General features: G+C 46.2%; 1 protein-coding gene across 1 annotated transcript in view; it reads left to right on the top strand.

Annotated features, from left to right (window-relative positions):
• The window catches only part of eda (ectodysplasin A), a 322381-nt gene that overhangs the window by 260617 nt on the left and 34026 nt on the right, over positions 1-27738 (top strand). Inside the window, exons 6-7 of the mRNA XM_086000776.1 lie at positions 7000-7051; positions 15984-16105. Coding sequence (XP_085856902.1) covers positions 7000-7051; positions 15984-16105 — 174 coding nt within the window. The remainder of the gene's footprint in view (positions 1-6999; positions 7052-15983; positions 16106-27738) is intronic.

Raw genomic sequence — 27738 nt, 5'->3', positions numbered from 1 at the left:
CCCCCCCCTCCACGACCCACCTCCATTAAAACCGGAAGTGGGCAGGTTGGGGTTAGGTATAAAATTAATAAAAAATTTACTTCCCACCCGACCCAAACCCACCCCTTCTTGGTTATAACTACCCCCAGTCTCTCAAGCTAGAGAAGGAATAAATTGGCTGGAGTCCTACTGTGGTCTAGCACTCTGTGCTAAGCATGTGTGTGTGTGAATGTGGAGGGCTCAGTGGAGATAGGCCCTCCAGTTGAATAGCCTGTTGACTGTCACTTCTAAACCCGTGCTCGAACAGCCATTTGGGTGAGGTACCAGAGAGTTGCTGGAGCGAAACCTCAATATTTCTGAATCAAACTCTCCAGACTGTGGTCACCCGAGAGGCAGTACTGGACAGTTCAGGCCACAGAGACAGCGTCGAAAGAGAGAAGTGGGTGACTATACTCAGGAGCAGCAAACGGAGACAGGACTCGCAAGTGCAGGGAACTCCTGAGTTAGTGGAACTGTCCAACGGATGTATAGTGTTGGATGCATATGATGTGGACAGTGACAGCGGCTCAGAGGAGGGTGGCCTTGAGTAACTTTTGGAGCAAGGGTCAACCTAAAGGGTGAGAGGCAAGTAGACGACAAGAATGGCAGAGTGGTGGGAGGTTCTATAGTTTGGGGTATAGAGAGTCTTATTGGAAATAGTGGGCTCGATTTTCATTGAGCCGTGGAGTCGGGCTTGGAAGCGTGCGGGGGGTTAAAATCGCAAAAACTGGCGGGCGGGACCCCCCCCCCCCCCCGGCCTGGTTCCCGACTCCGAGCAATTTTAACTCAGTCGTGTCTGATGGTCCCGACTCCGTCCCGCATCCAACAGGCAGGACTGGTCTTTAAGGCCCTTAATTACCACTAAATGGCCTCTATAATCCTATTTTAACAGGCCCTTGCAAATTTAACCTTTTTCCACGTAAAACACGTCTGGTGGGAATCACGAATGTGAAACCTGGAGGGAGCACATTTGGATTGTTGACCATCAACTGCAGGTCAACCATTAAAGAGGAGATTTGATCAGCCATCATTTGCAGGTGGCAGGACTTAGTGGTCTCAGGTCTGGGGCAACTTTTACAAGGCTTAACCGCACCTGTGGAAGGTTGGAGCCTCACACCGATCTCCAGTGTGGCCTCCTGGGAAACCCCTCTCGCCACCTTCACCCAGCGCTTCCTCAACGGAGGCATATACCAGAAGCGTGGGAGCCATTTATTTCCTTCCCATCTGGGCATTAGAGGAGCTCGAGCACCAGCCGCTGCAGCAGCAGAACCAGGAACAACAGCAGCACCAGCAGCAGCAGCGCCAGGCTGCTGCTCACCCGCCTGAGGCTGCACAGGCCAGAAGGGGCCAGCGCCTGGAAGCCCGTCGGCGCAGGAGATACCCCCCAAACAGGGTCTACAGACGCAGGGTCACCTATCTCAACATGTCTGAGCAGCAGTGCCAAAGGCGGCTCTGACTTTCGCGAGAGGTAGTGACTGACATCTGCGCAATGCTACAGCAAGACCTACTGCCCAGAGGACCAGGTGGACAAGCATTACCAGTGGCTGTCAAAATCACCACCGCACTCAACTTTTTTGCCTCAGGCTCATTCCAGGGATCAGCAGCAGACATCAGCGGCATCTCCCAGTCGGCCACACGCACTTGCATCACGCAGGTAACCGATGCCCCCTTTGCCCTCACGCGCAATCACATCCATTTCACCAAGGATCGAACAAGTGTCACGGCGCGAGCGGTTGGATTAGCTAACCTGGCAGGCTTTCCAAGGGTGCAGGGCATTGTTGACTGCACACATGTGGCCCTTAAGGCACCCCATCGCAATCCAGGTATTTTTGTCAACCGCAAGGGCTTCCACTCCCTCAACGTTCAGCTGGTGTGTGACCACAAGAAGGAAATTTTGCATGTTTGTGCCAGGTACCCTGGCAGTTGCCATGACTCCTTCATACTGCGCCAGTCTAGTGTGCCTCTGCTATTCAGTCCGCCAGACCAACTTAACGGATGGCTACTTGCAGACAAGGGCTATCCCCTGAGGACGTGGCTAATGACGCCATTGAGGAGGCCAGCCAACGAAGCTGAGGAGCACTACAACTCCAGCCACATTTCCACCAGATCCATTATCGAGCAAACCATCGGTTTGTTGAAGATGCGCTTCAGATGCCTGGATAGATCAGGTGGAGCCCTGCAGTACTCAGCAGCCAGGGTCTCCAGAATCGTCGTGGTTTGCTGTGCACTTCACAACATGGCACAGCATCGTGGCTTGCAGATTCCTGTAGACCAAGTGGCTCCTCACATATCCTCAGATGAGGAGGAGGAGGAGGGCAAAAACGAACATCCTGCAGAGGCCCATCAACCAGCAGCAGCATTACATGAGAACATTGCTGCCCAGGATGCAAGAAACGCACTCATCCTGGCCAGATTTGCTTAGCCTAGTCAATCAAACACTTTTGCCTCGCAGCTTCTTACCAGAGCATTGACAATGGCCAAGAACCAGAGGGCAGCACGGTGGCATAGTGGTTAGCACTGTTGCCTCACAGCGCCAGGGACCCGGGTTCAAATCCGGCCTCGGGCGACTGTCTGTGTGGAGTTTGCACATTCTCCCCGTGTTTGCGTGGGTTTCATCCGGGTGCTCCGGTTTCCTCCCACAGTCCAAAGATGTGCAGGTTAGGTTGATTGGCCATGATAAAAATTGACCCTTAGTGTTAGGGAGATTAAAGACGTGGGGATAGGGTGGGACATGTGTTGGTGTAGGGGTTACAGGGATCGGGTGGGATATGTGTCGGTGCAGGCTCGATGGGCCGAAATGGCCTCTATCTGCACTGTGGGGTTTCTGTGGTTTCTGTGGTTTTGATTCCTAGCACTCTGACCACCATACTGACAGTTGCAAGTATTCCTAAGGCCTCTATGTGGAAGTCCCAATAGCAAAATGACAGACGCCACAACTGCAACATTTGCCATCAGAATTTTTATGCAGAATTACGACGTGATGGCATTTTTACACTAAACACAAAATTCCACCCAAGTGACTACCCTTGTGACTACTTATGCTTTATCTTCCTCTTACGTGTGCTCCTACGTAGTGCTTCCCCTGTGGCTTAAGCAGATGTGGAGGCCCCTTGCTCACTTTCCTGCTGCTCCTGTCTCGACACCTTTGGCGGGCGTCCTCTGGGGTTGCGAGCCTGTGAGGGCTCGTCAACAGTCTGCTGCTCCTATGGCTGTGCAGGGGTTGAGACGTCTATCTCACTTGGGTGTGGACTCCGGTGGGGCTCTGACCGAGGGCGCTGCAGTGGCATGGAAATGTGAGCGCTTGGAGAGGAGCCCCCACTTCCTTGATGTCTGCCATCAAACTCCCTTTCATGGGTCAGGTCCCCCTCAGCGCCTGCAAGTGGCTTGAGAGCACCTTGCTGCACATCAGGGGAGCCATGGGGACCCGTACCTGCAATGGCAGTCCTACTCAGAAGGACTTCCATGAGGGTCTGGTTTCTCTGTTCAATAGATGCCCATCGCTCCTCAAGAGATGTCATTCTATTCTGAACAATGACCATGTTTTCCATACCCTGGCGACTAAGCTCCTCCATGGCCGTAGCCCTCCTCTCCTCCACCATAGCCATCCTCTCTACGGTAGCCAGCCTTACCACGGAGGTAGCAAGCGTTTCCACGGAGGTAGCCATCCTTGCCATGGTGATGCGTTCATGCGCCAATTACTCCACAAAGGCTCTGCTCATGTTTGCTATGGACTCCTCCATTCGCTCCACACTCGCAGTGACACCAGAGAATCCTGCATCTGCGCCTGGAGTTCCATCACCTCTGATCTTATGGATGGACCCAGAGGCAGAGGGTCGACATGCTGCTGAGCCGAGCTGGCAGAGTCCTGCGCCCTCCGACGAGGACTCTCCACTACTGTCCCTGTCTCCACAATCTGCTGATGCTCACTTGTGAGCTGTGATACACCAGGTGACAACACTACTCTATGTCCTGAAGGTCCCACCGAGGTGTGAGTGTCTGCGCTGGTGCTGGGTGCACTGAATTCTGCTGACGCTGCGCCCTCAGAGGTTGCAGCTTCCTCTGAGGAGTCTGGCAGCTCAGCCTCTTCTTCCTGGCTAGGGGGACGGATGCTTGTGATGGTCCTGTGGGGGAGTAAAGGAAAGAGTCAGAGATGTGATGCAAAGGCTACATGCACATAGCTTTTTGCAGATGCCCATAAGTCCATCTGTTACAGCTTCACAATCATTATCAGCGACTCATGCAATGTCACAGAGAGCGATGGGAAACTTTTCTGTCACCAGCTTGCTGTGTTGCACCCGTCTGTCCATCCCCCACGCTCAAATCATCCTCAATGCCCATAATTTCCAGGACAGCCTCCTCCCAGGGGTTCAGGTGGGCTATTGAGGGTGGCCCTCCTCCTGTCCTGGCTCGCTCGCTTTTGTTGTGAGCTCTCTTTTCCTGCAATGAGGGAGACAAGTGGAGGTTGAGTGAGAATGAAGGAGTGAGTGTAGAGATTGCATAGCATAGATACTTAGAAGGAGACAAAGATGGAGTGAGGTTGCAAGACCAAGGGCCCTCCCTGTGTGTTGTCAGTTGTGTTCAAAGCATCAGAGTGATAGGGAGTGTGAGGGCTGCATGGTTGAATAGTTATGTGAATGTGAGCATAGAGAGAGAGGGAATGGGTAAGGGTGCATGGATGTCAGTGTCAAGTGGGATGTGGAGGAAGAGATTGCTAAAGCTGACTGCTGGTATGGAAAGGCAATGGGGATCAGATTGAGGGTGATGGGAAATTCATACTCACTTTTCCAGTGCGCTGAAGGTCATGAAACCTTTTCCTGCACTGTATCCAGGTTCTGCGGGTGCCTCCCAAGGAGTTGACCTCCTCAGCCACCTGTATCCACACAGCCTTGGGCTGAGTGGGAGGCCTCTTCCTCCCTGATGAAGGGAAGAGCACCTCCCTGTTGGCCCTAGCCCCATCCACTAATGCCTGCAGTGCCGCCTCGTCAAAGCGAGGAGCTGCTTTTACCCTCCCGCTTGTCATCTTTCCTGCAGGTCCCTCTGACACCAAATGGAGAAAGCTTGGAAGCCTGCAGAAGGAGCAAGGCTTGCTGTGGACCTTAAATGCAGCAGCAATGACGACGTCATCGGAGGGGACTTTCAGTCCTGAAAAACCCCTTTGCAAAGGCTTCCCACACGTTGGAAACCAATTGGCCAATTGAGTTAAAATTGCATCAATCTCCCACATCCATTTAGATTCGTGTGGGAAACACGAAATTCGGATAACACGACACCAGCCCGCACCTGTTAAAATCGAGCCCAGTGCCTCGGAAAGGGAAGGGGAAAACAATTATTCTAGGTCCCCACTTTTCATTGCTATCCCATGACCTTTCCCTCCAATGGAAAGTGTGGATAGCAGATGCGGACAGAATTCGGCTTGGCTGTAATTTCTGGCACCAGTGGAACCATGCTTCAGCAAGAGTCAGTGCCATCAGAAGAAAATGGGACGAAGGAAATAAAGTGAATGATATAAGTTGCACTGGTTTTATTTCCTTCACTGACTGCTTTATGAAACAGCGCAGTGCTGATGTCACACAATCCAGGGATCTAACCAGTTTGTGGTTATACAGCAGCTGGATGCTCACCAAACATGGGTAGGAACAGGAGGAGGTCATTCAACAGGGGAGGGTTCGAGTACAGGAACAAGGATGTCTTGCTGCAGTTGTACAGGGCCTTGGTGAGACCACACCTTGAGTATTGTGTGCAGTTTTGGTCGCCTTATCTGAGGAAGGATGCTCTTGCCATGGAGGGAGTGCAGCGAAGATTCACCAGACTGATACCTGGGATGGCAGGAATGACATATGAGGAGAGATTGGGTCATTTGGGCTTATACTCGCTGGAGTTTAGAAGAATGAGGGGGGATCTCATTGAAACTTATAAAATTCTAACAGCACTAGACAGACTTGATGCAGGAAGGATGTTCCCGATGGCCGGGGAGTCCAGAACCAGGGGTCACAGTCTAAGGATAAGGGGTAAGCCATTTAGGACAGAGATGAGGAGGAATTTCTTCACCCAAAGAGTGGTGAACCTGTGGAATTCTCTACCACAGAAGGCAGTTGAGGCCAATTCATTAAATATATTCAAGAAGGAGTTAGATATATTTCTTAAGGCTAAAGGGATCAAGGGATATGGAGAGAAGGCAGGGACAGGGTACCGAGTTTGGATGATCAGCCATGATTGCATTGAATGGCGGAACAGGCTCGAGGGGCCGAATGGCCTACTCCTGCTCCTATCTTCTATGTTTCAGCCACTTAAGCCTGTTCTGCCATTCAATTAGATCATGGCTAATCTGTATATTAACTCCATCTACCCCCTTGGTTCTGTAACCCTTAATGCCCATGATCCAGTCTTGTTGATTTTGGCAAACGTTGGAAAGATAACATGCAGTTTACGGAGCTGGCGTTGGGAGAACCTCAGCCATTCCACGTGCAGTTAGTATAACTGTGGCAATGCATGAGTCATACAGGATCAGATGTGAGTTTCTGTCCCGTGTGCATTGTGTTCAAACAAAAATAAGGAAGCAATGTTTTAATTTTGAGAAAGGGAAACAGCGTGAAAACTGGAAATGTGAAATAAAAACACAAAATACTAGAAATGTACAGTGGCTGATTAACACCTAAAAGGAAAGATTAACATGTTATGGGTATTCTGTTGCCAGAGAGATCGAATTGACTGATGATGGGTGGTGCTTTGGGTCAACGCACTGGGTTTGTTTGCAGCCCAGTTTCAGTTCTGAAGAAGACAAGATAACCTTCCTCTTTACAGTACTAATCCGTCTGCTGTGCATTTTCATCATTTTCCTTTTTATTAGTTTTAATCTTTAGTTATTTTATTTCTGAAGTGATGCTGTCGGTAAGACTCTCAGTTCAAGGACTTTGAGTCATTGTTCTTGGTGAGTTTCCTGGTTTGCTTTTCCATGTGTAACACTTTAATTGTTGCTTGCAGATGGCAATCGTCCACCTCCAGGGTCACGACTCAGTCATTCAAGTAAAACAAGGTAAGATTTAAATTCAAGAAATTAAAATATTAATAATGTTAAAAAAAGACTGACAATGCAATGCACATGTAAACGTCACCAGTGATCTTTCTGTATTATATGACATAAAACAATGTAATCCAGCATATAATACAGAAAAATCAGATTATTGCGAGTGTTTTTCCACAGTACAGTCTCGTTCAGCTGGCACTAATAAATTCACTCAAGACTTGTCACTGTTTATGATGACATTCTGTATTTCTCTCCCTCAGTGTTGTATTAGAGCCTTGTAACACACACTCAGCCAGCTATAGTGCAGGAAAGCCTAACTAAAAGATCTGACCGACTGGGTGTGCAGTAAATTAACACAATCTCCTGCACACTCTTCTTTGTCTCTGGGAGCTGGGTCTGAATCAAGCCCAGGCCAATGAGGCTGAAAATATCCCCTCTCTGCTTACTTAAGGATTTGATATGAAAAGTTGCTTAGGCAGTCTCAAACTGGTTCAGCTCAGTGGGATTGCCCTCGCTTAGTTCTGCTTTTACCTATCTGATCGTATCCACAGCATTTTCAGCAATGGTGCCCTTTGGCAAAGCTATTCTCATCCACAGATATGTAGTCAGTTTCCACACGTACATTGACAACCCAGCACTACCTCTCCAACACCTCTCTCGACCCATCCATTGCCTCTCTTTTGTCAGACTGCTTGTCAGATATCCAGTCGTAGATGAGCTGCATTTTTCTCCAGTTAAACATTGGGAAGACTGAAGCCATCGTCTTCAGCCTCTGCTGTAAATTCCATACTCCTGCCATCAATTCCATCCCTCTCCCCAACCATTATCTACCAGACTTTCACAATCTTCGCATTCTATTGGACCCCAAACTCATCTATATACTCTCCATCAATAATACTGCGTACCTTCACCTCGGTAACATCGCCCGTTTCCACCGATGCCTCAGCCCAGCTCCTGCCGAAATCTTCATCCCTGCCTTTGTCACCTCCAGACTCGACTATTCCAATGTTCTCTTGGCCGACCTCCCATCTTCCACCCTCCATAAACTTCAGCTCATCCAAAACTCTGCTGCCTGTATCCTATCCCGCACCAGGCCCCATTCAGTCTCGTCCTTGCTGACCTACATTGGCCCTTGGTCCCCCAGTGCCTCCAGTTTAAAATTCTCATCCTCATGTTTAAATTGCTTCATGGCTTCTCCCCTCCCTGCTTCTGTAATGATAATAATTCAACTTTATTGTCATTGTACAATGCACAACAAAATGTGATCTTGCAAGCTCCCATGAGTCCAGTACAAATAACATTAACATTAAACGTAAATAGCACCGTCCTGGGAGAAGCAAAGCCGCTGCGTCTGTGCGCGCCGCCATTCCATTGCCACCATTCCTCCTGTCCGACAATCTTCAGCCCAATGCCCGGGCCTGCTCACCAGCCGCCCCTCCCGGGGCTCCTTCCGTGACCTTCTCACCAACCGCCCCTCCTCGGGGCTCCTTCCGTGACCTTCTGCACCTGGTCTTCCCTGATGGTCACCCCTCCAGGTACTAACCAGGCCTGGCTCTGCTTAGCTTCCAAGCCTTGCCAGTGACCCTGTCCCTAGTCCCTAGTCCCTCCAACCTACAACTTCTCCTGAGATCTTTGTTCCTTTGATTCTAGCCTTGTGTGAATCACTTTGACTCCCTCCCTAAATCCCTCTACCAGTCAACCTTTTCTCGCCTCTTTTAAGTCCCTCCTTCAAACCCACCTCTTCAAATAAGCTTTCGGCCACCCCACTTCAAATCTCCTTCTTTGGCTGGGCATCCATTTCTGTCTGATTACGCCTCTGAGGCGCTTTAGCGATATTTTTCAACATTAGAGGTGTTGTATGAATGCAAGTTGTTGTTGTAAAACGTCTGCCTTCCGAATACTGAACTGGAAACGTTTTAAATGAAAGGTACTCCCATAGACCACCTTTCTCCTTAACAGATTTTTAAAAGTAAAAATCCGGATTGATGCTTCTAGTTGCTGCATGTATTTCAGTTGCATTAACAGCCAGTGTGATATCACCATCTGATGACAGAAGGCTAATGATCTCTCTAAAGCAGGTAATGGCTGCTCATTAAGTGGAACACATTCTCTTTGTAACTGGTATGAAGAGATTAGATTAGAATCTCATTCATCCGACTGAATAGGATTTAAACCTACTTTAGAGTGATCTGCAAATCTCTAGGTTTTTCTCGCTTGTCAAAAATAAATCCTGCCTGAGCTATTGCACAGGCTAATTATCCAATTAAAACTGAGGAGGGCAGGGATGGGAGATGAGGGCGGTGATGGGAGATTTTGAAGTACGAGCCAGCTGACGAGGCAGGATTGGGCTGTACCAATCTACCGACCAGTTTAAAAAAAACAGCAAAATACTGTAGATGCTGGAAATCTGAAAGAAAAACAGAAAATTCTGGAAATACTCAGCAGGACAGGCAGCATCTGTAGAGAAAGAAACAGTAAATGTTTTAGGTCGATGACCTTTCATCAGTTTTAATGAAAGGTCATCGAGCTGAAACATTAACTCTCCGTTTCTCTCTCCAGAGATGTTGCCTGACCTACCAGTGCAGTTTGAGCTAGCTGATGTTAACCTCCGAGTGGAGTCACCAAATTAAAGATGTTGGCCCAGATTTTGCTACCCAAATAACAGCGAGTTTAATGTCGCTCCCGCTTTTATTAGTGTGTAAATTGTCCAGCAACTGGTGTTGAGGAATAGATACCCCGTGAATTGCGAATTGCCACAAGTTGCTGGCCGATTTATGCCACTCCACCATTGGCTTCGCGAAAACGACAGCTTGCCCTCAACCTCCCGGTGAGTTTCATGAAATTGCTGCATTTGCGCATTAATTGCCAATTAAACTCGTTGCTGAATGTTGGGGCTCAGTTGGTAGCACTCTTGCCTCTCAGTCAGAAGGTTGTGGGTTCAAGTTCCACTTCAGAGACTTGAGCGCAAAAATCTAGGCTGACACTCCAGTGCAGTACTAAGGGAGTGCTGCACTGGCTAAGGGGCTGCCTTTCGGATGAGACGTTAAGCCGAGGCCCCATCTGCCCCCTAGGTGGATGTAAAAGATCCCATGGATCTTTCTGTGCGCAAATTGGCTGCCGCATTTCCTGCATTACCTCAGTGACTACACCTCAAAAAGTACTTCATTGGCTGTGAAGCGCTTTGGGATATCCGGTGGTCGTGAAAGGCGCTATATAAATGCAAGTTTGTTCTTAACAGCGTAAATATCTTTTTAATGAGGAAATTCATGTTCCTGCAATACCACTCAACTTCTTCAGCCTAGAAAGGCACAATATAATCTGTGGAGTCTCATTTCTACAGATAGTAAATTGCTGTTAGAGATTTAACATTTTTTCATGCGTATCCTTTCTGTCTCTCTTTCAATTCAATTTCAATTCAAATGCTTTATTGGCATGAAAGTTTACAGGGAACCATATTGCCAAAGCTTACATAACAAAAAGTACAGTTTTCTCTTTCTGTACTTGATTTGACTCTAATTTACCCTATTTTCTTCTCCATTGTTTCTCTGTTTCTTTCTGAATCCTTAAATATCATTGATTAAGAAGATACATGGTTGGTCCCATCGTTCACTAAGGTGTCAGATCCCCCGTTGCCCTCGCTACGCCGTTATCGGCTCTCACTTCCAGCAACGTACAAGGCAAAACATTTTCAAGCTGAAGGGTGAGGGAAAAGTCTAATTAATAGCGCACGCCAGCAAGATCTGGGCTCTTAAATATTGAGCTGTAAAATTGTGTCATATCTGAGAAGTAAGGAGAACTTTTTTTTTAATCAACTTTATTAGCTGCTACAGTATAGAAATTAATTTTGTACAGCTTTTTTTCTTTTTCCCTCTAATTTTCGCTCCCCACGAGGCCCCGTCTGCCCTTTCAGGTGGACGTAAAATATCCCACGGCACTATTTCGAAGAAGAGGAGGGTCGGTCTCCCCGGTGTCCTGGCCAATATTTATCCCTCAACCAACATCTAAAAAATAGATTATCTGGTCATTATCACATTGCTGTTTGATGGAGCTTGCGGTGCGCAAATTGGCTGCTGCGTTTCCTACATTACAACAGTGACTACACTTCAAAAAGTACTTCATTGGTTGTAAAGCACTTTGGGACATCCTGAGGTCGTGAAAGGCGCTATATAAATGCAAATCTTTTGTTGTGAAATCAATAACTCATGTGGATGTAGGGTTCCATGGGTAGTGGTTGCCTTTGATAGCGCATTCAAGTAGCCATTCTACATGTGTGAGCCTACATAGTGAGTATTGGCAGGCTAGTTAAGAGGGCAACATTACAACCAAGAATAATACTGTACTCATCCTATCTCTTTCGTACAAACTTCCCAGCAGGGCACTGAGAAGTAATGGGATGTTTGCCTGAATTGTTGCCCATTCCTAGCCCAGGGATGCTGGTCGATGGTAGCTCCCAAAAGCTGTCTCATATAAAATTGGTAACTCCACCCCTTGTATATAATTTTTAACTTTTCTTTAAGCTCATCAGTGGAGATAATGAGCATAATTCTATTGTGCAGGTTCTTTTAACAGGTTTGTGTTTGCTCTTTCAAGAGCAAGCATCGAAAATAATCACATCCATACACAATATTTGGATTTGCCAGCCAACAGCAATGCAAGTATGCAGTCAGCTCCCGGCAGTAGAATGGGGGGTAGGGGTGGTGGTGGTGGGTCAATTGCCTGGATTACAGAAGCGGGGAGTGGGGTGGGAGGTCAGAATCTGGAGTGGGGAGAGCTGCCAGAGCAGAGAGTGGGTGCTGGGGGAGAGATGGCAGAATCAGGGCTGGAGAGAGGCAGCAATGCTGGTACAGTTGTTTTTTATAGTAAGTTTGCACGTTAACGCAGAAACTTACTGTAGAGGCTAACTGTACAAGCACTGTTGCCTCTCCAGCACCTGATTCTAGTGTTGATCCGGACTTCCCTGAGCATTCCGGGCAGTGGTTGCCCCATGGCATTTGGCCATCATTGTCCTATAATTATAGCCTCTTCTCCCACCCCTAAACTGATATTCATCCATTTAAAAAAAAGACGTAATCACCATTTTAATTACATTAACTGTGAGTCTATTCTACAAAAACGGCAGCACGGTGGCATAGTGGTTAGCACTGTTGCCTCACAGCGCCAGGGACCCGGGTTCGAATCCGGCCTCGGGCGACTGTCTGTGTGGAGTTTGCACATTCTCCCCGTGTTTGCGTGGGTTTCCTCCGGGTGCTCCGGTTTCCTCCCACAGTCCAAAGATGTGCGGGTTAGGTTGATTGGCTATGATAAATTGACCCTTAGTGTTAGGGGGATTAAATACGTGGGGTTACGGGGATAGGGTGGGATATGATGTAGGGGTTACGGGGATCGGGTGGGATATGTGTCGGTGCAGGCTCGATGGGCTGAAATGGCCTCTATCTGCACTGTGGGGTTTCTGTGATTCTGTGAACACCACTACTCCAAGAAAGAAATTCCTTTAAATTTCAAGTCTTCCTTGAAGCTTGCTACTGTTAGACTCCTGTCCAAATTAAATAAACTACTTGCATCTATATCATCCATTCCTTTTTGCATAACATAGAGCCCTAACTCCTGAAATCATCCTTGTTGCTCTTTTCTGGTTCCTTTCCAATGCCCTAACATCATTTTGAGGAAGACTAGTTTTGGAATACAAAGACAAATAAGAGTCCTGGGGGAAAAATTTGGTATCGCCCCATTTGGGGCGCCATTATCGTCCGTGCGCAAAGTTTAGCGCCTGGCGCTAATTATCGCCTCCGACAGCAAACTTGGCTTTTATCGCCCCTGGAGGTGATTGGAGCGCTAAACCAGGCACTTCACACCTGTCTTAAGGCGCAAACGCCGAGGAGCGAGGCGCTACCTCAGAGCGCTGGCGGAGCAAGGAAGGGCAAATCAAAATGAACCTGCAAAGTGCTGCTCAGTACTCAAAGCTCCTTCACACAGCGTTGAATCACTCCAGAAGTCTCTCTCTCTCTCTTTCTCAGAATGCGTGGTGCAAAAATGTCACGACAAATAAAGGCAGGAAGCGGTCGCCTTTAAATAGCGCTCCCCCAGTCCCCTTCTGACAGCATAACGCTCCCCTCAACCTGTCGTTGCTAGTGGCAGGCGGTAAGGCAGGGGGCGCCACTCAATATCCAGTCCGGGGAGCTAACGGGGCGTTGCGCACTCGAATGATGTCACGATTTGCCGGCGCAGGAGATCGTGGCGGAAATGTTTAGCGCCGCCGCAAAATGTCTAGTTAATTTCGCGAGTGGCGCAAACATCGCCGCACCTGGGCGCTAGTTGCTTTGCGTCCTTAAGGCGCTAACGGGCGGCGCAAGCAACTGAATTTTTCCCCCCTAGTTTTCCAATTTGTATTTCCTGAAACTCTCTTGCTGTGACAGCACGAGTAGAGGGATTGGCACACAAGGACAGACATCAGGAGATAAGGGCGGTTGTCCAGGAGGCTGAGTGGAGGCAACCCTGAAGCATATTGGGCAGGCAGAATATACAGCGTACAATTTTGTTTTGTTGATGTTGGTAGCTGGAGGATGCAGAAGTCTGCTGTTTTTGAAACCCTGGATATGGGAGAGCAGGCAAGAGCTTTGCAACGGGGGAGAGATAGGAACAAAGCATTTCTCAGAACTGATTGAGCAATCAGTTTCTGCAAAGAAGCATCTGACAACAGTGTACGTGTCTGGACGCCTGATTTAATTGTTAAACCTGGCAACTTGACGGTGAATGCTTTAGTAGTTTGGTCACTTAAATGCTGTATCTGCTAGAGAAAAACTGAGTAGCCACTCAAATGGCGATCTTCCAAGTGCAGATGAAGGATACAAGAGCTAAATACTGCGGATGCTGGAAATCTGAAATTAAAACAGAAAATGCTGGAGACTGACTCAGCAGGTCAGGCAGCATTGTGGAGAGAGGAACAGAGTTAAGGTTTCAGGTCGATGACCTTTTATCAAACGTTAACTCTGATTCTCTCTCTGCCTGACCTGAGTGTTTCCAGCATTATCTGTTTTTATCTGGGTTAAAGCAGAATATAAAGGTGCTGAGATGGTTTTCAGGACACTTATATAAACCTGTGATGGCAAATTGTCCATTATTACCCATCTGTGAAAGTTAAAGTAAGTCAGCTGAAATAGCATTTACAGCAAAACTGGTTCAGATCAAGGAAGTAATTTGGAGTCTCTCACAGAATTGCGCATGTTGTGTTGGCTTCATCGTGATACTGGAGTAAACTGGCATTTTAATTCTGCTTTATCAAGTGTCTTCTGAATGAAGTGATATCACATAGTATATCGCACAAATAAATGAGACCCTATACATTCTCTGACTCCTGACACTACTTTTCAAACTAACCTCTGATCAATTTACAAATTGAGCGAGGTGTGGGCCAGATCTGATCCAAGCCATCAAACTTGGGGTTTTTCAGGCCTGAATGCAAGTCCGAGTTGGCAGTGGATAATTCTCAAATGACTGTTCTGATAGAAAAGGGGCAACCATTATAGACTGGTGGTGATTTTACTCTTAGTTAAATAGATTGTTCTGGCAAAACAATGGAGCTAGTTTACTTTTCAGAGCCATTTAATTAAAAGTGGGCAAAATAAGAGTTTGAGCCAGCTGATCGGGTAGGAATGGAGTGTTTCCAATTTGTTTGTCAGCTGATTATTAAATGTTGCTGATTTATTCCAATTCCTGAGGGTAATCTTAAAATGAACATAATGAATCACAGAATGTTGATAGATGTGACAGCTGACATGAATCAGTCATTCGTGAAAGAAAGACTTATGAAATAATACTGAGCAGCCTGCGGGTGGCGCTGTCCAGGGAGAGTATAAATACTTGGGCACAGGCCCAGCTTGCGCAGGACATTCTTAACAGGAACTAGCGAAGGACACAGCTAGACCTCCATGTTGTAAAACAGTTGATTAAAGCTTTGTTTAACGCTTAGATCAAGTGCCTAGTAGTTTTCTTATGTCAATAGGGAATAATTTTTTTTAAAGAACAATGTTATTGGGGCTAATCTGCCAAATCGAATAAAAGTTATTGAAGAACTGTTGCAATATGCCTCCAGCAGTCTTTGGTGGAAAATTAGGCTTAAAAAATAAATTCAGGGAATGTCCCTACTCTTTCCTCATATTTACACAAGATTTAAATGGCTATTGAAATATTATTTTAAAACCAAAACAGAAAAGTTATATGGTGTAACTGATTTATTAAGGGAGAATGATGCATTCTACACGGATTCAACAAAAAGTTATTCCTACACACCTGTTTTTACTGTGCAGATGAAATGATTGAAAATGAACCAAACGAATGGATTACAACACAGTGATTTCACTTTAAGGAACTTTTTGAATCCAGCCTAGACTCAAAAGGATGAAAGTCTCCTCACTCTTGACAGATGCAGGAATTGCATAGGACATTTTGTTTGAACAATTTCAACCCAGTTCTTGAGGGACTTGAGCCCACAGAATGAAAATGTTCATCATTGGACACTAATTGGCACTTCCTCACTCACAAGAATAGCTGCTGCAGAAACGTTGCTCCCCATTTCTCTGAAATCTTGGTGGAGGGGGAATTTCATAAGCAGCAAGAGCCCTTTAATAAGTGGCTATTATTCATGTATGAACCTGGGGAATGCGCATTAGTGTTGAACATGGGGTTATCACAGTCGAGTTAGACTCTCTCCTCATCCGATGTTGCACATGTGCATTTCCAGTAAGGGCTACTGCGTATAATTTTAGAATGGATATGCCGTGAAGTTCACGGGAGTTCATCTGTTCTGTTTTTGGCCATTGAGCCATTGATAAGATGGTGCGTATTACAAAAACAGTGTTAGCTATTTGTGTATTTTGCTATAGAACTTCTCTGAATATTTTTCCATGTATTGAGTGACTGCCCTTCTCACGCTGAGATCTCATAGGTGGTGTTCTGGCTGACTGGGTCCGATCTTCGCTGAACCATAAGGTCTTCCGGTTGCACAGCCGAAGTGGACAGCTGGAGGTACTCATGGATGGCACCTACTTCATCTATAGTCAGGTAGAAGTGAGTACGGTCTTGGACCTAATGACTAGCTGCTGGGACGGGGACAGTGGGGGGCGGGGATTGGTGTTGCTGGGTTTCTGTTATCCAACTGTTCAATCAGGAGTTCCTGATAAAGGCTGGGCTAGTCAATTCCAAATAAACACATCTGATCCCATCATTCTGCACAGAGGCACCAACTTGGAAGCAGTGGTGGCTATTGTATCTCCCACCAATTTCTATTTATTCCCAATTGTATAAGGATTCGGCAAAACAAATTTATTCCCATTGAATGGAATTTCAATTCCTTGCCATTTTATCATTATTGAATAAAATGCTCAATGGGCCAAACAACATTCCATTTCATTATGTAGACTAAATTCATCTCATTCAGTCACATTCTGTGATTAAATTCTTTCCCATTGATTTTCTATTGTATAACACTCCAGTGGACTTTCATGTATCCCAATTGTACAGAGCTCCTAACTGAAGCACAACATGCTTGCCATTTATCAGTTTTTATAAATACCCAATGGATCACATAAGCAGTAATCAATCCACAGCCAAATGATACTTGGAGCTTTCAACACTTGGAAATAATAAATTACACCCTCAATTAGCATTTGCAAGTCATTTTCTGACTTTATTGCGTTAAATTGCTTCAAAAATTAGCAATTTTAGCTATGGTGCAAATATTTATAGCAGCCTTGATTCACTTTATATTTGTACGCTAATTGTTTTTATTGGAAATCAACTGTGCAAGTTTGCTTATTAAAGGTATTGTGCCAATGACTGCCTGTTAAATTGTACATGGAAACAATTATGAATTATACAGGGAACAATATGGAGTGAATGGTGTGTTACACTGCAAGGGTGATTAATGTGGACTGTACCTGAATTGCAGAGAATGGGGAAGACAATGTATGGGTTGAACAATACATTACTGTATATAGCAGGGATTAAATACTGTCTCTGCAATGTGCAGGCTTTCGATGCAAGGCCCACATTTCGGTTTGACATTATGCTTGCTAGCTCAGGACCATTCTCAGATGGCATGCCATTCACTTTACTCAAGAAAAAGCAGGTTATTCACATATATGGAGTTCAGGTCACATACCCTGCTGCAAAGCAGTCAAGTAACGTTATACTATGCAACATCCCAACTACACGCGTCAGGTTTTGCTGCATCAGGCTGTACTTTGGTAAACCTCTTAACACATTATAGCAATTCAGTGATCTTCAATGCAACCCTTAATCAGCATGTCATGCTTAGACCTACATTTTTTGTTCCTCCCATTGCTGGCGGTCCCAATGTCTACACGCACACACTTTTTACAGACTATGGTCTCTATGTTTAATTACCACACCAAGGGATGCATTTTCCCGCTAACAGTATCAACTATTTCTCATACAGTTTACTTTGGCTCAAGGCAGTTTACAAGTTACAAAACTCCACCTGTAGATTATAACCTCAATTGATACAGGGCTAGAATGAACATTCAAAAACAGAATCATAAACTTACCTTCTCAATCATATAGCATGTTTTTACTTGTACAAGATAGACAAAGGTTAGGTATTATTGGACAACAACAACAACTTGCATTTTATTAGCACCTTTAACGTCATAAAACGTCCCAAGACGCTTCACAGGAGCGTTATCAAACAAAATTTGACACCGAGCCACATATGGAGATATTAGGGCAGGTGACCAAAGGCTTGGTCAAAGAGACAGGTTTTAAGGAGCGTCTTAAAGGAGGAGCGAGAGGTAGAGAGGCGGAGAGCTTTATGGAGGGAATTCCAGAGCTTAGGGCCTAGGCAGCTGAAGCCACAGCTGCCAGTGGTGGAGCAATGAAAATCGGGAATCAGTTTTAAACAGTATCATTAATTATAACCTAGTTCTCCAGAAGCTGTTGCTTGAAAACAGAGGTTGTCATTCCCCTGCTGCTTCTGCCATTCAAACTGTTCCAGATAAGCCATTCCCACAAGTTACTTTCCTCACTGTTCACTTTCCCATCACATTATTGGCATCAGATATAGAACCATCTCCAGGAACACGCAAGCATGTTGGCTCAAGTAGTTTACACCCCCTTGAGAGAATAGTCTGCTATTTCCCCCCCCCCCCCCCCCCCCCAACCAGGTGCCTGTGTTTTCTCTCAAATAGCCAAGTTCAGTGGTTTCAGGACCATTTAAGAATGAATTACCCTTATCTTCTGAGAGCTTCCTAAAGCTTTGCATTTGAACTTTGTGAGTATCCTGCAATCCTACAGCATACAAAAAATGACGTAAGTTTTGGAGAGTAACGGTTCATTTTGAAGGTTCCATGTACTGCGCTTTTTCCTTGTTGCTTTTCTGCCCTCTCCTGAGGATGTTGACTCCAGAGAGCCAGTTCTGGTATCTCACAGTGACCATTATTCACATATGAGCAGGCTAATTGACTGTAGGAGGCATCGAAGTCAAGTTTGATCATGTGTTCACCTAACACCCGCACATGCGCACTCTCAGCAATGATCACTGCATAATGATCCAATTTCCCTACCCTGAAAGTGCTGAGGCCAATTGTAGTGCCCTGACCATTGTTCTAGCTGAGATCAATCAATTTAGCATTGACTGGCAAATGAACCAGAAACTTTCCTGATCTGTAATGCTCAGCTGCTCCCTGGATAAATGAGGAGAGCCACTGGAGTTTCTCTGCATGTGTCTTGACATTTTTAGCATCTACATTCTTATCTGCAGAAGCAGTATGGTCTGAACAGCCTATTAAGCAGAGTAGAGGTCAATGTGTACTGAACAATGTATTGCACAGTATGAAAAAAAAACCTTGCATTGATATAGTGCCTTTCATGAACTCAGCATGTCCCAAAGCACTTTACAAGAGATGGATTACCTTTGAAATTTAGCCACTGTTGTTCAGTTTGGCAGCCACTTTGCGCACAACATGTTCTCACAAACAGCAAATGAACGAACGGCTAGATCATCTATTTTTTGTGTTGTTGGTTGAGAGAGGAATGTTAGGCGAGACACCAGAAGGACACTCTGCTACTCTTCAAGTGCTGCCATAGACTCTTTGTCGACAGACAGACCTCAGTTGAACATCTCATCCAAAAGGCAGCACCTCTGACAATGCAACACTCAGTCAAAAGTATAACGGAATGCCTGTTTAGATAATGCACTCAAGCCTGTAGTGAGACTTGAACTTTTTGACTTGGAGGTGAAAGTGTTACCAGCTGACACAATGTAGACTGGTGCATTTTGTACAGTAGTGAAGCAGTATCGACTGCGTAGGGCACTGTAAAGGAAAGAAATCGGTACAAAAATCCATTGCCTAGAGTGAGGAAAGTGGTATGGACTAATCAGTACATTTCATAAGGATATGAGCAGTGCATTCGCACAAAAGACTTGCATTTATAGAGTGCCTAATCGCATCTCTTAGATCTCAAAGCAACTGGACACAATGAATTACTTTTTCTGGAGTGCGCACTATTGTTATGAAGGACAGCAAAATATGGTGCCCAGAAAAACCACAGAAGATCATACAATCCTCACTCAACTGGCTTCCTGAAGTGACAGCAACATGCTCAAACTGCACTTGTTTTGTAGGGACTCGGGCTCTTTTTTTTTTCATGAGGAACAGATGCCCCCTGATTAGGAGACAGTGGTTGGTGAAAATAATACAGCTAATAGGAAACAACCTCCAACTCATTACTAGGCTCATCTGGGAATGCTACTGAACTTGGACCCCATGAGAAGCTGGACATAATCCAGAAATATGTTTAATATCTTCAAAAGGCTCACAAACTCCCAGTAGATCGTTTTAGGCACAATTCAAACCACACCTTCTCTGAAGGTATTTGTTGTTTAAATCAACTTTTGAAATCGGGCAGTGTCCCCCTTGATCAGCTGGTGACGAATGCGAGAGTATCGCAGGAAAAACGGACAAACTTCAAGTTCCAGGGTCCTGTGCCAAATTGCCTGATGGAGTAGCATAAATTACTTTTTAATTTTTTTTTAAGCAAAAGAACTTTTTTTTTCTTAAAACCTATGGCAGCTATTCTCATACATGCCAACCTAGAACTTTAGCATGCCCTGACCCTGTGACCTAAAGGCCCTGAGTGTAAGCCTAAGGCTTATGACAGTAAATAATTACATGGGCTTTCTAACTTAAGCTATATGTTGGGCATAATTACATGAAGGGGGAAATACAAATGTTGAAAGCCAAAAAAACAGTGGTGGTATATTTCTAGGGGGCAAGGAGCAAGAGGCAAGGTCCCTATGGAAAATAAAATTACATCAAGCTCTGGAGCTCCCTCAAAAAAATATGATTTGTAATGACCTGTACATTCCCAGTCTCTGCTATTAGCTGATTTCAACCAAGGCATCTGTAGGGATGCTACAGTTAACCTCAGTACCGTTGGTCAGGGAGGGGGTGAGGTGGGGCAGGAACCCGGCCAGTGACTCCTGCTAGAATGTACATGTGTGCCATCATTGAATGAAGACGGGATTGGGCTAAGCCCTGATGCTCCCCACAGTCAAATAATCTGCCATTCATTCACTGACTAAATTCGCAGATGAAGAATGGTCACTTGGGTGAGTACTGCTGGCATCCATAGAACTATAAAGAAAGAAAGAAAGACTTGATGGGTATGGTAGCATAGTGGTTATGTTACTGGACTAGTAATCCAGAGCCTGAACTAATGATCCAGAGACCTTGGGCTGGATTTTGCCAATGGGGAGCTTTTGGAGGCGGGACTCCCACTTGGGTTTCAGTCCCGCCTCCATCGACTTGTGGCCAACCCACATTATTTTCCCTGGATTGACCTCGTTAAGCCCACCCAGTGGGCTTAGCAGGCCAATTAAGGGGAAGCCGGTTACAGAGAACGTCAGCGTATGACATTTCATCTGTCAAAAATTTTTGACAGATGAATTGTCATCGTTTGACAGCTCTGTGAAGCTGTCAAACACTGACATTCTCTGTAGTTTGATGAGTTCTGAATTCAAGACTCATCAAACCTCTTTCTTTAGCAGAAATTAGATGGTTGTTGCATTGGAGAATGCAACGGCCATCTGTCATCTCTGCTGCGGAGATGCAAGACTCTCTGCATACCCAACAATTGAAGCCTGCAGGAAGAAACTGAGCTAAGTAAACTTTTTCTAACACTTTCCACTTACTTCACATACTCACCTCTCCACACTTGCACCCATCACTTACCTTCACAGCGCACTTTTGCTCCCCGCAGACCCACTGCTCGCCTCGGTGACCCTGGCGGGGTTTGCAGCCTTTGGGGAGCCCGCACTTGTGTGGGTAAAATGGGGATAATCCTCTTATCTGCCTGTTAACTACCTGTTAACAGGCAGTTAAGTGGCTGTAATCCCCTTCCCGCCTCCAGGAGACGGAACCTGGCGTGGGTCGGCTACCCGCCTTCTGGGAAGATGGCACGGAGGCGGGTTGGGGGCGGGGTGGGCACCCGTCCCACCCGCCCCCCGATTCTGCCATTTTCCCAGCAGTCCCGCCTTGAAACCCACCTCCTCAGGGCTGGCAAGATCACGCCCATGAGTTCAAATTCCACCAACTCAGCTGGGGAATTTAAATTCAATTAAATAAATCTGGAATAAAAGGCTAGTATCCGTAATGGAGACCATGAAACCACCGGATTGTTGTAAAAACCCATCTGGTTCACTAAGGGAGATCTGCCATCCTTACCCGGTCTGACTCCAGACCCACAGCAATGTGGTTGACTCTTAACTGCCCTCTGAAATGGCCGAGCCAGCCACTCGGTTGTATAAGGTGGCTCACCACCTTCGAGGGCAATTAGGGATGGGCAATAAATCCTGGCCAGCGACGCCCACATCCCGTGAATGAATGGAAAAAAAAATTATATAACGCCTTTCACGATCACCAGACATCCCAAAGCGCTTTACAGCCAAATGAATCACTTTTATTTTGAAGTGTAGTCACTGTTGTCATATAGGAAACACGGCAGCCAATTTGCACAAAGCAAGCTCCCACAGCAATGTGATAATGACCAGATAATCTTTTTTTAGTGATGTTAATTGAAGGATAAATATTGGCAAGATCACTGGAGATAACGCCCCTGCTCCTCTTCGAAATAGTGCCATAGGATCTTTTACATCCACCTGAGATAGTATCACAGTCAGTAGCCTCCACCTGCCCTATATCCCCCCTCCCCGTGATGGATTTTTGTAATAAACAACAACTTTGTATTTATATAGCGACTTTAACGTAATAAAACGTCCCAAGGTGCTTCACAGGAGTGTTATCAAAAAAAGCCAAAATTTGACTCAGAGCCATATAAGGAGATGTTAAAGCTTGGTCGAAGAGGTAGGTTTTAAGGAGAGTCTTAAAGGAGGAAAGAGAGGCGGAGAGATTCAGGGAGGGAATTCCAGAGCTTAGGACCTAGCAGCTGAAGGCACAACCACCAATAGTAGAGCATTTAAAATTGGGGATGTTCAAAAGTCCAGAATAGATGGAGCAAAGAGGTCTAGGTGGATTATAGGGCTGGAGGAGATTACAGAGATAAGTAGGGATGAGGCCATGGAGGGATTTGAAAACCAAGGATGAGAATTTAAAATCGAAACGTTGCTTAACTGGGAGCCAATGTAGGTCAGCAAGAACAGGGGAGATGGATGAACGGGACTTGGTGCGAGTTAGCACACGGGTGGCAGAGATTTAGATGACAAGTTTATGGAGGGTAGAACTAGGGGGGCCGGCCAGGAGCATTGGAATAATCATAGAATGGTTACAGCTCTGAAGGAGGCCATTTGGCCCGTCGAGCCCGTGCCAGCTCTCTGCAAGAGCACTTCTGCTCGTCCCACTCCCCCCGCTTTCCTCGTAGCCCTGCAGATTTTTTTCCTTCAGGTACATGTCCAATTCCCTTTTAAAAGCCACAATTGAATCTGCCTCCACCACCCTATCAGGCTGTGCATTCCAGATCCTAACCACCCGCTGCGTAAAAAGTTTTTCCTCATGTCACCTTTGGTTCTTTAAAGAATTCAAAGCCCACAGGTAATAAAGGCATGAATGAGGGTTTCAGCAGCAGATAAGTTGAGGTAAGGGTGGAGACCGGCGATATTACAAAGGTGGAAATGGGCTGTCTTAGTGACCAAGGTTGCAAACAGATTTGGTCAACCTTAGACAGTTGCCGGGGAGAGAAATCGAATCAGTGGAAAGGAAATGGAGTTTGTAGTGTGAACCGAAGACAAATTCTTTGGTCTTCCCGATATTTAATTGGAGGAAATTTCTACTCATCCAGTGCTGGAAGCAGTCTGACAGTATAGAGATGGTGGAGGGTTCGAGAGAAGTGGAGGAGAGGTACAGCTGGGTATCATCAGCGTACATGTGAAAACTCACATGTTGCCGGATGATGCCACCGAGGGGCAGCATGTAGATGAGAAATAGGAGAGGAGCCAATGATAGATCCTTGGGGGACACCAGAGGTGACAGTGTGGGATCGGGAAAAGAAGCCAATGCAGGTGATTCTATGGTTACGGTTGGAAAGATAGGAATGAAACCAGGCGAGTGCCGTCCCATCCAGCCTGACGACAGTGCAGAGGCATTGGAGCAGAACTTTGTGGTCAACCGTGTCAAAGGCTGCAGAAGACCGGTCCAGAAGGACGAGAAAGCATAGATTACCTTTGTCACAGCCAATTAGGATGTCATTTGTGACCTTGGTAAGAGCAGTTTCAGTACTGTGGCAGGGGCAGAAGCCTGATTGGAGGGATTCAAACAAAGAGTTCTGGGAAAGATCAGCACGGATTTAGGAGGCGACAACACGTTCAAGAACTTTGGAGAGGAAAGGGAGGTTGGAGATGGGGCAATAGTTTGCAAGGACGGAGGGATCGAGGGTTGGTTTTTTGAGGAGGGGGTGATGACGGCATATTTGAAGGAAAGGGGGACATTACCGGAGGAGAGAGAACCGTTAACAATATCCGCTAACATGGGAACCAGGAAGGAAAGCTTGACAAGCTGCAGAGAAAACCCATCTTTTTGTTTCTATAAAGTCCAATGCCATACACAACCATGATTCTATGAGGATGGCCTAATTGTTGCAAAACTCTACAGGGCCGGATTTAATCATATCGGCCCTGGCAGAAACTGGGTGGGAGGGCAGTTAAAACCAAGCAGGTTAGTTATCTGCTTGAACCCGCCCCCTGTGATCGTAAATCTGTCAGGATCGTGGGACTAGGGGGAGCAGAAGTGCTCCAATGGGCCACACAAGGAAGGTCGCGACCTCCGCTGTCCCAAATTTTCCGCCTCCCCCCTTCCCTCCCGTGAGACTCGCCCTCACAGCCACTTATCTGGAAACCAAAGCCTGATCATCAGCAGCCGCTCCGCACCCTCTTTCCCATCCATTCCAGTGGCATTTAAACAAGGCCCCGCGGTTAAAGTTTCCCAGTGCCTCCTCCTGCTGCCGCTGTTGGAGTGATTTCTCACCGGAAACCAGTTCCGAGTTAAAATCCCCAACACCTTTTCCAAAAACAAATAGACGTGGTCGGGCCATCAGTGCTCTACGGGCCTAGGACTGGACCATGATCACAAGAGTTGTTGGCAAGTAAACAAGACTTTTGTTTATGCAGGAACACAAGCTGCTGCAGCTGCTCCTCAACAGTCTGTATCACTCCAAAAGCGCTCTCAGACTATCAGGGATGAGCTTCACATTGCATTGCACCTCCTACCTGTGGAACTGTCACAGATAGCCTTACCTTGCAAGAACCTTACATTTTAAACTTTGAACAGATGAGAACAGTGTGAACCATCCCTTGCTGATCCAAGGTTAGGACAGAGGGACCTGGGAGTTAATGTGCATAGGTCCCTGAAGGTGACGGGACATATTGAGAGAGTGGTTAACAAAGCATATGGGATCTTGGGCTTCATAAATAGAAGTATTGAGTCCAAAAGTAGAGAAGTTATGCTGAACCTTTATAAAGTGCTGGTTAGGCCACAACTGGAGTATTGTGTCCAGTTCTGGTCACCACACTTTAGAAAGGATGTGAAAGCCCTTGAGAGGGTGCAGAGGAGATTTACCAGAATGGTTCCGGGGATGGGGGATCTTAGCTACAAGGACAGGTTAGAGAAACTGGATTTGTTTTCATTAGAGCAAAGGAGGTTGAGGGGTGATTTGATAGAGGTGTACAAGATTATGACGGGTTTGGATAGGCTAGACGGGGAAAGGCTGTTCCCACTAGTTGATGGTACAAGGACTAGGGGACACAGATTTAAGGTTTTGGGCAAGAGATGCAGGGGGGACGTGAGGAAAAACATTTTTACGTAGTGAGTGGTGAGGACCTGGAACTCGCTGCCGACGGGAATGGCCTCCTTCTGTGCCGTTATGACTCTATGACTTAATGTATAAGGCCAGTGGATCGGAAGCTGTTTTGGGCTCCAACATTTTTGAGCTTTTGGGTTGGGTTCCACCAAAGGAGTCTCCTAACCTCCTGTACCTGACCAGTTATGGAGAATGGTACTGGAAAGTTTGCAAAGCTTACATTGTCTTCATTCTTGCTCTCCTCCTTCATTTTTCTTTCACACTTGCCCCTCTTCACTTCTATTTCCCTCAGTTGTGATTATGTGTCACTGCCCAAAGCACTGATTTTAACACCGTGGAGAAAACGCTTTCTGAGGCCTTGGAGGGACTAAAATCCTACTATGAAGAAAACCACCTTCGCGCAAACCCATCAAAGACGCAAGTTTGTGCATTCCACCTCTGAAACCGTGAAGCCAAACGCCAGCTGAAAGTAACCTGGTGTGGAGCAACACTGACGCATTGCGAGCACCCTATCTACTTAGGAGTCACCCTTGACCGATGCCTCACCTTCAAGAACCACATCGAGAAGACAAAGACAAAAGTGAGTGTACGAAACAACATCCTGAATAAGCTCACTAACACAAGATGGGGAACAAGCCCGAAAACATTGCGAACCAGTGCACTTGCTCTTTGCTATTCCACTGCCGAATACGCCTGTCCTGCATGGGAAAGGTCTACTCATGCCAAGAAGATGAATGCCGATTTATCACAGGTTGCTTAAAACCAACAAACACCAACAGCCTATATATCCTGGCGGGTATCGCTCCCCCGGATATAAGAAGAACGGTAGCCAGCAAGAAAGAACGACTCCGTCAAACATCAGATGAGAGACGCCCTCTGCATTGTCATACACCTACAACCAGCCGCCTAAAGTCAAGAAAGAGCTTCATGAACAGTGTTGTTCCATTACAATCAACCTCATCTGAAGCCCGCATCGTCTTGTGGAAAGACCAGCTTGCCAGTCTTGAACAACCCCCAGCGATGGAAATTTTACTTGATGAAAGCCTTCCCCCAGGAGCTAATTGCAACTGGGCAACCTGGAAGTGCCTTAACAGACTTAGGACCGGTGTAGGTTGCTCAAAGGTGTCACTAAGCAAATGGGGATATTCAACCAGCCCGACAACTTGTGAATGTGGAACTGAGGCACAGACTATGCAACATCTCCTGCAATGCCCATCGTTAGAGGAACCCTGCACTGTTGCAGATCTTGCCGAATTCAACAACAAGGCACAAAAATGTGTCCAGTTCTGGCTGGGCTATGTATAGACTGTCCGTGGACACGATAAGAAGAAGTTGTGATTAAATTTCCTCTCTCTCTCCACCCCTTCTAGAAACTGCATTTCATCTTTATTTACTGTTTGCAAAAAGGTTTGAGAAGTTCCATATGGTGACGGGATTAATGGTGCTCTCTCTGTTATTTTTATTGATTATCTGTTAGAATTTCTGTCAAGTTTGAATAATTAAGAGTTTGTGCCATTTGCCCAGCTGCACAAAGTTGCCTTTCTGTGCTCACCCCTCACCACACCTTACCTGGACAATCCTGCACTGTTTGAGGTGCACTTTGTTCGTCTGTGGAAAATCTGCGGTCTGTCCATTGTGCTTTCTGTGCTCCCAATAACCATCAGGATCAAATTCAGGACTCCATCTGCCCTGTTTACAGTTGTCTCCCTGGTAAAGCTACTCAAGTGAAAAAAATAAAAAGGAACAAAATACGATTGGTCTGTCTTACAACATGTTTGCACTTAGAGCTTTTGTAGAAGATTAAGGGGTGATCCAATTTAAGATGTTTAAAGAATTTGATAGGGTAGATAGAGGGAAACTATTTCCTCTGGTGGGGGGGGAGTCCAGAACAAGGGGACATAACCTTAAAGTTAGAGCTAGGCTGTTCAGGGGTGATGTCAGGAAGCACTTCTTCACACAAAGGATAGTGGAAATCTGGAACTCTTCCCCAAAAAGCTGTTCAGGTTAAGAACATAAGAAATAGGAGCAGGAGTAGGCCATTTGGTCCTTCGGGCCTGCTCCGCCATTCAATAAGATCGTGGCTGATCTACCTCATCTCCACTTTCCTGAACTATCCCCGTATCCCTTGATTCCCTTAATATTCAAAAATGTATCCATCTCCGTCTTGAACATACTCAACGACTGAGCCTCTGGGGTAGAGAATTCCAAAGATTCACCACCCTCTGAGTGAAGAAATTTCTCCTCATCTCAGTCCTAAATGGTCGACCCCTTATTCTGAGACTGTGACCCCTGGTTCTAGACGCCCCAGCCAGGGGAAACATCCTCCCTGCATCTACCCCGTCAAGCCCAGTAAGAATTTTGTATGTTTCAATGAG

Source organism: Somniosus microcephalus, chromosome 1 (genome assembly GCF_052327205.1).
Source record: "Somniosus microcephalus isolate GS21.2 chromosome 1, FLI_Smic_1.0, whole genome shotgun sequence".
In the NCBI taxonomy this organism is placed as follows: Eukaryota; Metazoa; Chordata; class Chondrichthyes; order Squaliformes; family Somniosidae; genus Somniosus; species Somniosus microcephalus.
Note: the sequence above shows the minus strand (reverse complement) of the source record. Positions and strands in the feature narration are given on the sequence as shown.